Below are 16804 nucleotides of genomic sequence, written 5' to 3' on the forward strand. Positions count from 1 at the left end.
CTGTGGTTCTCTATTCATAGAGTGATGTCAGCACAAACTTGCTTTCCCTTTCTCATTTAAAAAGGAATATTTCTAATTTGAGGATTATTTTGTATTATTCCTCAAATATTGCTTTTGTTGAGGTTGTCATGATGAAAAATTGCAGAAAATAGCCATCAAAATTTAACCACTTTTCTATATAAAAGTTGTGATCTTCAGAAGAGAAAAAAGTTCCAAGGAGCAAGTCCACTTGACCATGGGTCCTGTTGGCCAAACCAAGACAGGTAACCCATTGAATTTGACCCCTATCAGAAATTCCCCTTTCAAGTTGTCCCTTCCTCCCACTCATGCAAAACTTCATTTTCCATCATGTTGCCTATAGTTAAATTGAAATGAAAAAGAACGATTTTCTTCCTTCCTTCCTTCCTTCCTACAGATGAGAAAACTGAAGCCCAGAGAGCTTAAGTGATTTAACTATAACCATACAGCTAGAACCCAGGTCTCCCAACTCTAATCTAGGACTATTTCTACTATAGAGCACTGCAGATACAGTGCACTCTAATTATTTCCAGCTGCCACCTATCTAGATTTCTAACTCACCTAAAGATGTTTAAGTGAAAGGCAGGTGTTCAAGGTGCCTTTGGCAGACTTTTCCTTATTTGCCTTGGGAACATGTGCCGAAAGAGAGATAGCAGCTGGAATAAAGGAGGGAAAATGAGCATTAGCTCTTGTATGCTCAGGATTCAGATTTTGAAGAAGAAATCAATTTGAGAGTTTTATGTATATCAGTTTGTGTCCTGTGCATAGTCACTTTAAGCACAGTTTTAATAGCTTTGCTCAGACATGGATGTCTTAAGAGAATATGAAAGTGTTTTATTAGCAAAGGAAATATGCATTACACATGACCCCTTTAAAAACAACCCCCTTAAATAAGTAGGAAGAGCTTTAATTTTTGTTAACCATTTCATCTATGCCAGAAGTATAAACTAAGAGCATGAAAATGCCCCTACAGTATTTAATTAGCAAACTACAATGGAGCTAAGCAATTAAGATAAGATACTGGAAAAGCAAAAGAAAATGATTAAGGTATTCATTGCATGGATAGGATACAAGGATACTTCCAAATGAGCATTTCTCATGTGCTAATACAATTGGTAGAGTGGTCTTATTTCTTCCTTCCCCTCTCCCCCATTTGTTCTACCCCCTCCCCTTTTCTTCAAAAGGCTCCCTAGACAAATGGTCCACGTACACCTGAAACCAGACAGATCTCTTTGAGTACACTTGGGTGGCCATGATCTCCAGTCATTTGTGTCTATGGAGTAGTAGTTCAAAGAGACTGTATCAAAAGAATCAAGGTATATTTTGTCATAGAGATGATAGTTTCTTAAAGTGTCCCTTAAGCCTTTTTTGAATATACATAAAAACCACTCAGCTATTGTCTCTCAATGTCTCCCTAGTTGATCTTCTGCCCAGGTCCTTTGCTAAAATCTTTAATGAGTTTCCAAACTTACAGTATGCATAAAGAGGCATTGCATTAGATTGACCGTCAAAGGACCTGTTTCAAATCCCAGTTCTTACATTTGCTACCAGCATGACCATAGGCAAATCACTTAACCTCTCTGGAGCTTCAGTTTCCCCATCTGTGAAGTGAGTTTGAACTAAATTCCTTTTAAGGTCCCTTAAAGCTCCGAATTTATGATCTATGGGGAGACATATTAAAATGTTAATGTGCATAGGAATGAAGAATAGTCCGTAAAGATTTCTCTCTATCTGAGTAGCACACTGATTCTGGTAGATGGAATCTTCCTTCAGAATAGATCATCTCCATTTTTTTAATCCAGTGGAGGGAATAGAAGTTAGGTCTGTTACTTGACGACAGTTTCCAGGGCCCTGGTGGAGTTTTGCTTTCAGGCATGAATCCAAGGAGCTGCCTACATGGAGCTGGAAGGAGCTGGGGAGGCACAGATGGTAATCACGTGAAAAGGCACGGTCTGAACTTACAAAGTCTGGAGATCTAGGCTGCTGTATTCCTCCTATCTCAGCCAGTGCCAAGTCCCGGCTGTTCCCTTTTTCTAAAGTCTTGTTTCACTTAATGCTCTTGAAGGAGGTGGAGGAGGAGGAGGAGGAAGACTGTGCAAATCTTAACATCACAGGACTTTGAAAAGACAGTCACCATCTTGGCCTGTTGCCAGATTTTAAAAATGTGATATTTTGCTGAGTGTAAGCTGTGTATCTGTTCCTTTTATGTTGCCATTATTATAACTACAATATTTTCAAAACACAACATCAAAATACCTCAAAGACAGACCAAAGCAGTTTGTTACTCATACAACATGATTTTTAAATTTATCAATATACAAAAGATTTTAAGCACAGAAATCTCTCTCTTCTTTCACATAAGATTTTTTTTTTCTTTACTCACTTGGAGTTTTCAGATTGATTTGATTCTCTAGAGACAAACCCTGAAACCAGTGGCGGCCTAGATGGGAGAGCACCAAAAAGGGATTCTGAAAGGTATCAATAAAAAAAGGCATCAGGGAATTCACTGAGAACAAGCCTCAGAGCCTGGAAGACCTGGGATCAAGTAGAGTTATCCCTTCCATATCGCAGGGGTTAGGGGTACAGCGCCCAATCAGGAAAATCCATGTAAATTTTTTTGGCCCTCCCTTCATATCAGAGAAATCTGATTTTTTATGCGGTGTTTACACTACCTTATTGTAAAATTTAGGTTAAGTATTTGGTTATCTGTGGCTTCTGCAAAACTCCCCAAAATTCCCATTTAATTTCTTACGCTGAGCTGTGATACATTGAAACCGTAATGGGAAAAGTCACAATGTGGAAAGGATAATTGTACCACCTGGTACATACCAGCTCTTTGACCCTGGGAAAGTCTCTTAACCTCCTCTTAGTGCTCTAGGCAACCCTCTGAGAAGACAAATGATAGAGAAGGCATCAAGCTATATTGGTAGAGGGAGGTCCTCATGCAAGAACTCCCTTACCAATGAAATCTCAGGTCTAACCCCTAACCTTCTTAAAGGAATGGTGAGAGAATGTTTGAAAAGGAGGAGAGGAAGAACCAGTTAAGGTTCTATCAAGTCATACCAGACTGACCTCTGTTACATTTTTGAGACAATTACTAGATTGGTAAATCAAGGGAATACTACAGATATGGTGTTTCTTTAGATTGTAGTAAAGCATTTTTCTTATGAAAAAGATAGAAACACAGGCTAGAAATAATATAAGTGGATTTGGAACTAACTGAATGGTCAGACACAAAGAGTAGTTATTTATAGTTTCCTGTCAACTTGAGAAGATGACCTGAGCATTTGGATTTGGACTGGGGCTACTTAACTTTGTATTAATGATATTAGATAATAACAAAGATGGCATGATTATCTAATCTGCCAATGACCCAGAACTGGGAAGGGAGCTAACACAATGGATGACAAAGTAAGGATTCAGAGAGATCTTGACAGACTTAGAACATCAGGTAGGATATAATACGATAGAATTGAATAGTGATAAATGTAAAGTTTCATAGAGTAGCATTGAAAAAAAAACAACTTCATAAGTTTAAAATGTCAGGAGAGGAGGGGAGGTATGGCTAGACAGCAGTTCATCTGAAAAGAATTGGGAAGATTTAGTGGAATACAAGCTCAATATTGGCCCACATTGTGATCTGGTCTCCAATCTTAATTTTCATGAAGAGAGGTGTAATGTTGAGGGTTCTCCTCTGGTCAACACATCGCAGTATTGTGTTCAGTACTGGGTACAACATTTTAGCTGAGACATTGGCAAACTAGAAAATGTGCAGGGGATGGCAAAGAGTATAGTGAAGGGATTCATGTTCATGCTATATGAGGCTCACCTGAAAGAAGTGGGGATGACTAGCCTGAGGAGGGGAGGTTTTTTTTGGGGGGGGGGGGGGAGAGTGGGAGAAGGAGGGACAAGATAGCTGGCTTTAGAGTTTAAGAGCTTTCATATCAAAGAGTGATTAGATCTTTTCAGCTTGATCCCAGAGGACAGAACTAGATGCAATGGGTGGAAGTTGTGTGGGAGTTGAATGAATTCTCACTCCATCTTGTGATGGATTCTCACTCCATCAATTCTGGTACTGGCTCAGTTCCCTTTCTCTCCTTCCTTCCTTCCTTCCTTCCTTCCTTCCTTCCTTCCTTCCTTCCTTCCTTCCTTCCTTCCTTTCTTCCTTCCTGTCTTCCTTCCTTCCTTTCTTCCTTCCTTCCTTCCTTCTTTCCTTCCTTCCTCTTTTATGCAAAGCATTTCCGTCTTAGTCATTTGGTACAAGAAGACTTGAGTAAAAGAAAAACAATGAAAGAGAGAAAGAAAGAAAGTGAAAAATAGCATACTTCAGTCTGTATTCAAACAGTATTAGTTCTTTCTCTGGGGGCAGATAGTATGTTTCATCATTAGTCCTTTGGGATTGTCTTCAGTTGCCTTTCTATTCAATGATGGGTCTAGTCCATTTCTGTCTTGTGAGAAAACTTTATTTAATTATGGAAATTGTGAGACAACTTTATTGCATTGTTTGAATCTAGCCCTGCATGGCTGGGAAGCTGGACCACCTCTACCTGTTGCTCAGAGACCCATAACTAAGGACACAGGTTTTGCTGACCAAAAAACCCAGTCAGATCCAAAGATTGATGCAAGAAGTTTCCTCATAATTATGTATCTCAGGCAATCCATATGTTTTATCTGAAAATTGACTCTGTACTGGTCAATCAATTATTGTTTACATGTTCCTTTGATTGAATACAGACACATGGGGGGAGTGGGACACCTCTTTTTCTGATTTCAAGGAATTGCACCTGTTTGCTTTCCCCCTCCCAACTTGGAAAGTCCCTAATCTTTCCTCCAGTTAGAAATCAGATTACCTGATTTCTTTTTAAGTTAATTATTTTCTTTTAATTAATTGACCTTATTTGATTAATTGTTTTTAGTACATAAAAATATATCTCACTCTATAGTCAGAGTCTTTGGACTGACTGAGGAATCTGTTTACCCATTTATTATGCCTGTGCTAATAAATTGTATAGCTTGGATTGTTTCTTCAGTTATTCAATAACAGTTGTCAGGAAGTCATTTAGATGTTCCATAGTGGATGGGACTGCCTTGGGGAGTCTTGATTCCTGCTCCTGTCCCACTCAAGTTTCCAAACAAAGACCTGTTTGGATTTGATATGTTGTAGAAGGGATTCTTTTTTTTTTCAGATTGAGATTGAAATATATGGTCTTTGAGGTCTCTTCAAATTCTGAAAGTGTGACAATTGAATAGTGTTATACCTCAGTTTCCTCTTTTGCAAAATGTAGACAATAATACTTTCTGTTTTCCTCTCAAGATTGTTGTGAAGGAAACATTTTTCAAAGCATGAAGTGCTACATAAATGTGAGCTGTTATTCAGTTAACTGTGAGGATGCTTGGTGCAGTGTAGATACAGTCTTAGTTGTCAAATTTCCATCTCTAGAAGACTATTCCCATTATTTCTGATCTCTCTCTCTCTCTCTCTCTCTCTCTCTCTCTCTCTCTCCCCTCCCACCTCAACCCTTCCCTATTACTTTTGCATCTGAGCTCTATCTACACAGTGTCAAGATATCTGGATGAAAAGTTAAAAAAAAGTAATTGTGGTATCAGCTAAAATAATTTAGATATTTGCATGCATCTGGGAGATTGAATGAAATTTTTATATTTCATCCAGACATTTGGCATTACATAGAAAAAGACTTCATTTCCACAATCATATTGGAATTATGTATTGGTCTTCCAAGTCACAAAAGGTTTTGTAAGAGTTTTGCCATTTTTGTAGCTGGCTGAGAATATTAACAGGAAAAGTATGTGGGGATTACTGAAGGAAAAACGTGAATGTGTGCTTTCATGCTAACATACGTGTTACATGGGGAATGCTCTTTGATAGCTATGCCTCCTCACTCCCCATTTCTAGTGCCTTCCTGAAAATGATGACACCATAGTAGTGAATGGAATTCAATTTTAAAAAGAGGTTTTGTACATGACATTTACTGGATGTTAATTCCACTTTGCACACAGTAGGTGCTCAATAAATGCTTGTTGGATGAATGAATGCCACTATGCAGTACTGATAGTGTATAAAGTCACAGAAACCTAAATGCAACTATCATTAATATAAGTAGGCTTGAGAAAGGACTTTAAAATATTGCCCAGATTCCTAAAAGTGACTGAATATAGAAGATATCCTAAAAGTCTTGATGCAGTTTTAAGCTTAACTTTAGCAGCTTTGGTAGCTTAAAACTGCACTAAAACATTTGGGACCCCCAGTACATGGGTAATAGGATTACATAGTAAGTATTTTATGAACATATGGCATTCTTTTTTCTTCAGGAGAATAGTTAGCAAGAGAGATAGTTTTCAAATGCACTGGCAGTACTAATATTTCTCATTGTAATTCCTTTCTATTTGTGTTTAAATACATATCTATTTTTTAACCTGAGTTATTTATAAATCTCTTTTCCTTGTAAAGCTTGGCTCTCAGGAAAAATAGTCCTTTTTGGCCTCTGTTTTTGAGTACAATTCCCAGGAATACTAACAATGCCATGGTAGTTGCACCCAGGGTTAATTAAGCAGACTTCTGGACATATTTATAAGTAAAAATTTACTAAAAAATAACTCTAACTATGTGTTTGATGCAATAGATGGCAAGTGTAATTATTAAAATAACTTCTAGTGTGTTCCTATTGTCACCTTTCCATTTTCCAGGAGCTAGTCACCAGTAGAGGCCTTTAATTAAGCACATACTTGTTTCAGATGCAATTCATAGTAACTCAGTTACTGATAAGGCTTTTGTCCTCTCATTTCTTAGGATTATGTCAGTGGTTTATCCAGGTCTCTTATTGCCTCCCTTCCCTTCTGAGGCCCACCTTTGAATTTGTTTCACTACTGGGTGACAGGAGAGGAAAAATGAATGTATTTATAGGGAATGGTGTAAGGCCTGCTCAAGAAGCTCTTGGCCCTTCAGAAAGCCAGGAAAAGAAGATGCTTGCAAGGGTTCATGTTGAGGGTTTTTCTGGGATTTGGAGAGTGAGTCTCTTTGCAATGCTTTGTTTTGGGGCTTAGAATATCAATTTTTGTTGAGTTGTTTTAGTTCTGTCTGTCTCTTTGTGACCTCATTTGGGATTTTCTTGGCAAAGATACTGGAGTGGTTTGCCATTTCCTTCTCCAGTTCATTTTGCAGATGAGGAACTGAGGCAAACAGGGTTACACGACTTGCCCAGGGTCAGACAGCTAGTAAGTGTCCGAGGACAGATGTTAGCTCAGGAAGATGAATCTTCCCAACTTCATGCCCGGCACTCTATCTACTATGCCACCTAGTTGCCTAAAAAGCCTAAAGCTATTGAGTAAAATGACAGTTAAGGAATAGATTCAGATTTTAATGATTGCTATTTTCCTTACCCATTGTAGATAAGCAGGATTTGGCTTTATTGGGATAATCTGTTGAGCTATACTTTTACAATCCTATAGTTTTCTAGATTTTTTTTCCCATCAAAATTTTCTGCAATAGAAATAGTATCACTGAAATATATAAAAATATATTCATTGAGATCCTATGCACATTAGTCAATGCCAAAAAATGCTGTTGTTACTGTTTAACTCTTAGGTCTTCAATTTGCCCAGAATTTTGGTAAATTATTGTTTCTTCCCCGCATCTTTAATGAAAAAAATTAGACTTTCTGCTGTTGGCCTTCAGAGGTAGTTAGGGAGCACAACCGGGCACCCACATAAAAGACTTGGTATCTATGTTTCCACATCATGAAACATGCCAGCAAGCACACCAAGGCACAGAGCAAGTTGAGAACCATCTGGATGAGTAGGAAGAGTTTGAAAGTGCTGGTGATGCTGGTACAGTCACTGACATCCTGGTAAACAAAGGCCCTGCTGAGTGGATCTGATGTGGGCATTTTGCACTGGCAGGAATCGAGAGTGTTTTTGCAGATCAGTTGTGTGAGCTGGGAGTAGTGATGGGCAGCGAAGGCCACTGCCAGCACACAGACAATCAGGCTTAGAGCACTCATCAGAAAGTAGAACAGCTGTAAGAGAGAAAGTGGGAAAGATTTCCAGTTAGAGAAGACAATTCATCCTATAGACAAAGCATGAAGCTCATTCCCTCCTCCCAGAAGTTCTTGGAGAGTAGGAACTCAGTTTCCTCATCTGTAAAATGAAAGGGGTGAACTCGTTGGCTATTCTGTAGGTCGCTCAGTCTTTTTCATTCATATCCAACTCTTTATGACCCCCATTTCTGGGAATTTTCTTGGCAAAGATATTGGAGTGGTTTGCCATTTCCTTCTCCACCTCATTTTACAGATGAGAAAACTGAGGCAAACAGGGTTGAGTGACTTGCCCAAGGTCGCATAGCTAGTAGGTAAGTGTCTAATGCTGGATTTGAACTCACTAAGAGGAGTGTTCCTGACTCCATATCGCTGTCTACTGTGCCACCTAGCTGTCTGGCTATTCTACAGCCCTAGTGTAACTCTAAATCTGTAATCCTATAGCGCCCTGGTGTCTCTGAAGTCATGGTCTTCAGTACATAACAATGCTTCAGAAAAAGCTAAGTGTAGAGCTCATAGGATGATATAGGCACAGTCCTTTGCAAACCTTCAAGTGCTATGTAAATGTTAGCTACTATTGTCTGTGACCTGAAGCACATCTGTATTTGCTTGACAGAGGCTGGAGTGTTTCATGAATAGTGTTCATCTATGACAGGGCTGTTCACGTATGAATGCTGCAGTTGTGATGGGCCAACATGAAACAAGCTGGCTACCCTGAAAGACAGAGATTGTCTCTTTCAGGGGTAAAAACGTCCTTCCAACCTCAAGAACCCCAGATATTAAGGCTGAAACAAGAGTAGGAAATACAGTAGTGGTTTCTGCAGGTCTCATAGAGCTTCAGTCAAAAGAAATAGTACTGAGGCCACTAGCTCCACATCAGTGAAACTAGACTTGGTTGAGTACATGATTCTAGCAGACGCACTTAATTTATGTCTGCCCCAGCACCTCTGGGGCTTCATTTCAATAGAGTTCCCAATTCTGAGTACAAAAGATTAATGAGCAAACATTCTACAGCCACTAAAAAGCTGAAAACCATGAACCTAGAGAGAAGAATGCTGGCCCTGGAATTGGAAAAACACAAAACAAAACAAAACCAACAATTTGACCCGACTCCTAGCTTTGGCACTGAAGCATTATGGAAATTTAAGGGGAAGCAGCAGCGATGGTGAGGCATAAGGAAATCCCATTCCTGAGAATTAGACAAACTATGTCAGGAGCGGACAATCTGTGGCCTCAAGGCCGCATGTGGCCCTCCAGGTCCTCAAGTTCAGCCCTTTGACTGAATCCAAACTCGGGTAGAGTCCGACTCGAACCCTAAACCTAACCCTCTGATTCTAACCCAAACTTGAATTCAGTCAAAGGGCCTCACTTGAGGACCTAGAGGGCCACACGCGGCCTCGAGGCTGCAGGTTCCTCACCCCTGAAGTCTGTGATCTTGGGCAAATCGCATAAACCTTTGTAGCCTTATTTTCTTCTTCTGTGAAAGAGCTGGGGGGTTTGAACCATTTGATGAATGGTGTCTGGTTCACTTTTAGACTCTCTTATCTAAATCCATTCATTCACTTAGCCTAGGCCTAGCCTGGGGAGCTCTATCTCATATCAAAAATTTTGATCAAAACTTTGACCAACTAGGTGGCAACAACAATAAACAACAATTTTTTGTTGTTTTGGGGGTCTAGACTCATCTACTGTAACACTTTATTCACTTCTCCCACTTCCCTAATAATAAATGATGCCTTCTGGGACAGCATCTAGGAAAACTGAAACTGAAGTACAAGTGCAGCTGGGATGGGGCATAATAACCCCCAGTTCCTGCTCAATTTGCCCTGGTGGGTTTGTATTCGTATCTGTACTACCTCCTCTACTGGTTAGTACCATCCATTAGCTAATCAAGTTACAGACCTGAGTGTGTGGGTTTTTGGGAATAGAAGGGTAGGGATACAGGAGGGACTGATATTTTCAGATTCCAGTTTGGTGGTCTTAGTGGGGCTGAAAAACACAGGAGTTGGTATATTCATCTGAGGCCAAAACTGAATATTTGAGGGCATCTTAATGACCACAGAATCACCATCTCTATCATTTTTAACGTTCAAAACATTTTGAGGTTGTCATCTGCCCAAGTTACCTCTTCTATAAAATAGCCTGCTAAACATTCTTTTTGTTTCTTCAAGATGAAACGAAGACTATTTACTCTATGGAGTCCTTAGAGATAAATATTAGAGAAATACAAAGTGGTTGATGCTAAGGTGCTAGAAGGCAAAATATTACTTTTATGATATCAGTCTGGAAACATCAGGTTGCTCCAGCCCTATGAATTCTTGACATTAAGCATACAAATAATTATGCTGTCTACATGTGGGTGTGAATGTTGTCCATATGTTTCTCTGTAAAGCTAAGAGTGCTGATGGAAGTAGTAGCAATTAAGATTCAGATCAGATAACTAACTTCTCATCTTGTCCTATGCTTCCTGGCCGGGTGAAAGGAATCATAGAACTGGAGCTATCACGGGGAGACTGACCACCTTGGGCAGCCGCCCCCACAGTGATCTACAGCCACTTCCCAGTAGAGTTAGATAGAAGGTGCCCCTGACCTGGCCTGGGGACCCTTTACCATCCATGATTGCTTGAATCAAGGGAGTGAGATCAACAAGAAGATATTTAACTAGTGGCCCTTTAGCTTCTAACCACTCCACAACAGTGGATATAGCTTTAGTCTTTTTCCCAGTCACCATCCTTCTCAGCCCCGCCCTCTCAGAAATTTACACTCTTTTTTTTTTTTTTGGTTTGGTGAGGCAATCGGGGTTAAGTGACTTGCCCAAGGTCACACAGCTAGTATGTGTCAAGTGCTTGGTCTGAGGCCAGATTTGAACTCAGTTCCTCCCGACTTCAGGGCCGGTGCTCTATCCACTGCGCCACCAAGCTACCCCAAGAAATTTACACTCTTGTAATGCAGTGGAAATGTCTCTAGATTTAGATTAAGAGGTTCAAATGTCACACACTGTTACTGTGCTTGTGACCTTGAGCAAGTTACTGTAATTTTTAGGCCTCAGTTTCCTCATCCGTAAAGTGGAAGGGTTGTAAAAGATAACCTCTAAGTCTTTTTCAAGTCTAAATCCGTGATCCTTGGTATGTGGTCCTTCTAGATTCTTTCTGTCTTCTTATGCTCCCCGAAGCCTACATTTTTCCTGAAGATAATATGCCTCTTTGAGTCTTTTCCAAGTCCAGCTGTTTCTTCTTTTGCATTTGTTCACATGAAAGGTTGGGAAGAGGAGCTTTCATGCTCCTTGTTCCCCTTTTCACTTTCAGACCCTCCCTCATCCATTAGCATTCAGCAACTACTTCTCTTCCTTTAAAGGTCATTCCACAATCCAACATGTCCTTGTTGTCTGGATCACTCTTCTGACTCCCAGTAAGTTCTGTAACTGGCTCTTAGTCTTCTTCTGACTCCAACTACCACTGCCTTCAAATACTCTGGACTTTCAGTTCTTTGGCCTTCTCAGTACCCTCAATCTCTATTTCTAATCTACCTCAATCACATGCACAAGAGTAGCATCTTAGACTGCAACCAAAAAAACCCCCCAAAACCAAAACAAAACAAAAACCAAAACCCTGAATTTGCCCTAGGTGCCAGAATTCCTAAGTATGTCTCTGGACGACTTCTTCCCAACCATTTTCATTTTCAACACTTGGTTGTAGCTTAAATAGCAAAAATTATGCTTTCCCCTCCCCAACTCCCCTGCCTTAGGCATAAGACCTCTTAAAATGTACATCTGGACCATACCCTGCAGCAATTTATAATGATAATTATCCCTAGTGCCCAATCTGCAAGTAATTCAGGGTTTTTACACACATTATTTTCTTATAATCATCCCAATATACATCTGTGGTAAGAAGGAAACAGGCATGGTCTCCTTTTTTTTTAATGAAGACATTTTAACTCAGAGAGGTTAAGATTAAGTTCACACGGTGTGCAGAAATAGCATCTGGTTCTCAATATCATTGCTCTGCCCTATGACCCACATTGTCTTTGTTTTGTTCAAATGTTTATGATATGTGAAGTAACCATACATATTTCATTTACTGAAGTGATGTGAAATAATGTGATTACATAAAATCACTGATTACTTAATTTGGAGTAAACTTCCTCAATCTGCCATGTGCTATAAAACCCTTAAAAACTAATTAATTTATGTCCATGCATGTCGCATATATTGAATCTGATTCTTATACATCAAAATTTGCATTCATGTAGGAGTCACAGAATAAAGTTTTGAAAATAAAAAATATTTAGTTGATCAAAATAAGCCTGTGGCCTGTATTCCTTAATGTTACAACATTTATCTTAGGCTCAACAGCAACAAGCTTCTGGGTTAAAATCTACAATTTTAAACCAAGCCTCTTGTTTTACCTATGCAACATGAGCAAACTATCAATAAAAGTGTTTTCGATGACCTTGGAAAGCCAGGAAAATATATCTTGATAAAATCCAAACTCAGGACATATTTGTCTTGCAACTGTTAAGAAACATCAATCTTTCAATTCACATGTCAGTTTGGGTGGGGGTGGGGGAGGGGATGTGGAGGGAGGAAGAGCAAGGCCTATTGGAGAATTGGAGAATTGTGTCCTCTCCCTCCCTTCCTGCTGCTATAAAGGAATTTTAGAATGTACATCTCTGTTTAGAAGCCACAGCTCCTCCTGAATTTAATTAGACCCTGACTGCAGCTTTACAATGAGGGTGACTTCAGGACAAGGGTGGTACTATTTAAATTTAATTACCTCCCCCTCTGGCTGGGATAGTAAAGGGACTTCCTTTAAACCATAACTGAAGATTCAGCCTCAGCCAGTGCAGGGCTACCAAAATATCTCCCAAATGTGTGCACAAGGTAATTTGCTCATAAATACCCTCCTGAGGAATTTGCAGGGAATGTGTTTGCAAGCCACATGAAAATGGATGCATTTCTTAAAACCAAGGGAGGAGTCCAGAGAGAATAATGCCTGGGAGCTCTAGGCAGCCCTGACATCAGCAGACAAATCCCATGACAGCCCCAGAGGCAGCTTGGCAAAGGGCAAACCTGGTGGTGGTGTGGAAAGGCTGTCAAGGAGCCAAAATGTACTTACTAGAAAAGACTTTTTTCCCCAAAATTTGAGAGAAAGAGGGAGCCCAAAGATTATCACAAAAAAAAAAAAATGAAGAGAGTCGAGTGGGGAGAGGAAAATGATAAATTCCAATTGAGTGCCACCAGCAGTCCCCAACCCCAAAGGATGACTATTTGGAATAGAAGGGAAGAAAAATATTCAAACTGTTCAAGACCAGTCTGCTCTGCTTGTGACACTGCAGATATCAGATGCCTTGGGAAGAAAGATGCCCTTTGTTACCTACAGCCTCTAAACCACAGAAGTGCAGGCACAAAAGAAGCCATCTGGGATTTGCTGGACTTCTTCAAACTTGGGGGTTTCCTCTATTTTATTTTAAACCTAAAGCTAATACAGTGTGCATTTTAGACAACTGGCAAGGAGTGTCATGGAAAGTCACATTGAGGAGTGGAGAAATGCAGCCTCGGTATTTGTCGATGCCTGTCGCAAGTGAAAAATGTGAGCTAATGAGCTCTTCCTAGTGTGGAATTCTCCACCTGGCTGACACTGGAAGACATGCCCTGCCCCACCCCCCTCACTTTTTACTTTCAAATACTGCACAAATGTCAGGACGGTTTTTGTAGGCTCTGTTAGTATTTCTGCCCTCTCCTGGGGTCATGGTGAGAACATTTAAAGTCCATTGTGATGCTAGCCTGTCATGTATGCTTTGGTGAAGTGGGCACCTGTAAATTGACAGGTTCATCTATTGAGTTGGCCTACTGGACCCTGCACAAGGCCTTTGTTGAAACTGATTTCAGCCCATTTCAATAAGCTACTCTGGGGTGGTGGTTCTCAAACTTTTCCATAGAAAAAAGACCAAGGTCACCCACTGCATCTGGGGTCATCTGCAGTTGTCCTGATTTATATCTTGACGTTGGACCCAAATGGCTCCAGAGGAGAAAGTGAAGCTGGTGACTTTTCACAGCCCTTCCTCAATTAATTCATTTGCATGTCATGGCATCACCTCCCTTATGTCAAGATCCTCTTCCAGAAAAAGACAAACAACAACAACAACATAGATAGATTGCAAGGGATCTCTGAACTTGGATGGAAAAAAAATCACGTTTTCATTTTCACTTACCTCTATCTTAAATTTAAAGTAAATCCTCAAATGTCAAACCATGGAGACTAGGGGTGAGGAACCTGTGGCCTCCAGGCCACACGTGGCCTTCTAGGTCCTTAAGTACCACCCTTTGACTGAATCCAAACTTCACAGAACAAACCCCTTTAGTAAAGGGATTCTGTAAAACACAGTGCCTGATAAATCCTTTTAGTAAAAGGATTTGTTCTGTAAAACTTGGACTTAATCAAAAGGCCGAACCTAAGGACCTAGAAGGCCACAGATTCCCCACCCCTGAAAATTACAGATTCTTAACGTTTTTAGTGTCATAGACTTCTCTGGCTATCTGGTGAAGCCTATGGACCCCTTCTTAGTGTAACATTTTTGAATAGTTGAGGAAATGCTAAATTTAAGTTAGAGGTTAGTGAAAATAAAGATGTGATTTTTGTTTTCCATCCAAATGTTTTTTCCATCCATAGATCCCTTGCAATCTATCTATACCCTAAGTTAAAGACTCCTAGTATAGAGAGAAAGTAAACTTTAAAAATCTAGGCATGGCAGTTTATTGTCTTTCATTTTCCATGATCAATTGTAATCTGTTTAAATATATATTAGTACATTTGTTTTCTCAAATTCTGACATTTTCAAATTAGGTATTTATGATGTTTTCTTGACTTAAAAAATACATAGCATATTTATATGTTTTTCTTAGAGCAGAAGAATGAACAGTATGAGAGGAGAAAAAACAACAGTACAAGAAACCTTTTTGTTCTCTGCTGCTAAAGGAGTGGAGGAAATGTAGGAATTTGATTTTCCTTTCTTTGAATGCTAGGTATCTGTCCCCTTAAGCCCTTTAAAAGGGTGTGTCTACATCACACTTTGGAGCAGATTCTACTATGCAATGGAAATGCCAAGGACTTGATTCTGCTCCAATCAAATACACTGTCCACAGCAGAGGAAAAGTATACTCAGCTGACGAAAACACACCTGGCTGCCAAATCTTGCATGTTCCTCTCCTCATCCCCTTTTGGGATAAGCTACTGTAGATGTACCTGATGTGTTTTTTTTTTTTTAATTTCTATGAGCCCTCTCATAAGAGGAGATTTGTGTAATTCTTCCTTTTAACAAATATATATGGAAAGATATATAATATATATTTGTGTGTATATATGTACATATGTGTGTATATATATATACACATATATGGAAATAAGAAACTCAGCAAAGGTTTTTGATCAGCCCAGTGTTGTTGGATCAATGTTATAAAACCTGTGAATTTCTAGGGTCCTCTCTTTTCTTATTGATATCTTTTGTTTTAATATGCATCCCCTTCACTTCTGAATATATCTTTCCTCATATCCAGTGAGCTATTCCTTGTCACAAAGCACTTAAGAAAAGCAGTTCCACAAAGTTAGACAACAACATTAACCATTTCTGACAATGTGTGCAATATTCCACACCCATAGTCCACTGGTGGTAAGAAAAAAGGAAGGCACATCAGCAGTTCTCTTAGTGAGACTCATTGCTTCATGTCATCCTAATTGCTGGAAATTATTAATAACTTTTTAATCCAGCCTGAGATTTGGAGGGGGGTGAGTTGTTGTTGTTGTTGTTGTTGTTGTTGTTTTTTACAGTTTTTGTTGTGGGTGTGTTGATTGATTGATTGATTGGGTAGCCAGCCTTAACCTGTTGGAGACTTGATCTACATGTAACTGTCTCCCAAAGCATTTCTTTAGCTGGCTGGCTGCTGGAAAATGCAATTTGTGGCCAGTCTTTTGTTGTATAGGAAGCCACTCATGCGCTTCCTTCTGAGCAGTGTTGTGAGAGGAAAAAATAACCATGACTTACTTTCATAGCAAACTGGATGCATGTCCGTTCATCAACTTGATATGAGACACAGAGCATAAACAAACCAAGATAGGACACCAAGCAAACCTGCAATGAAGTACATAGAAAAGGAACACTGTCAATAGAAGTCATGTATCCTAGTGACATATGTCCAGATGTTTTTCACTAGCAACATCTTTATAATGGAACTATTTGCTTCATTTAATGATCTATACTTCTGCTTTTTCCTTCAGCTTGACTTGGGAAAACTTGTTTAGAAACAAAGTAAAATCGACCTCAAAGGGGGATGAGGTTGTACTGGAGTTGGAGTCAGTAACCTCTGGGTTCAAATCCTGCTTCAGACATTAATTAGCTGTATGACCCTGGGAAAATGCCTTAACCTTTCTATGCCTCAGTTTCCTCATTTATAAAATGAGGGAGTTGGCCACAATGATCTCTGAGGTCCCTTTCAGCTCTGAATCCACGATCCTGTCATATATAAACATTTAGCAATTCTTTCCAGTGCACTTTGCAGACCTTTAAATTTACAAAGAAAATATATCTATCCATGTGAGATTTTGGAAAGCTTAAGAATCATAGCTGTCTTAATGATTGAATCCAGGACTTGAACCCAGGAATTCTTGGCTCTAAGACTAACTCTCTGTCTTCAATACCACACTTCACTTCTCTCTACCCTGCCAAAAAGCATTTATGAA

At 39.6% G+C, this 16804-nt stretch overlaps 1 protein-coding gene across 2 annotated transcripts in view; it reads right to left on the reverse strand.

Annotated features, from left to right (window-relative positions):
- Nucleotides 1-7311: 7311 nt before the first annotated feature.
- Nucleotides 7312-16804, reverse strand: part of SSPN (sarcospan) — a 46323-nt gene continuing 36830 nt past the window's right edge. For both annotated transcript variants that reach the window (XM_027838518.1, XM_027838517.1), the window contains exons 2-3: nt 16110-16196; nt 7312-8051 (exon numbers count right to left, since the gene is read on the reverse strand). In XM_027838518.1, coding sequence (XP_027694319.1) covers nt 7686-8051; nt 16110-16166 — 423 coding nt within the window. In that variant the 5' untranslated portion in view covers nt 16167-16196 and the 3' untranslated portion in view covers nt 7312-7685. The remainder of the gene's footprint in view (nt 8052-16109; nt 16197-16804) is intronic.

This window comes from Vombatus ursinus, unplaced genomic scaffold (genome assembly GCF_900497805.2).
Source record: "Vombatus ursinus unplaced genomic scaffold, bare-nosed wombat genome assembly UNPS02014830.1, whole genome shotgun sequence".
Taxonomy (NCBI): Eukaryota; Metazoa; Chordata; class Mammalia; order Diprotodontia; family Vombatidae; genus Vombatus; species Vombatus ursinus.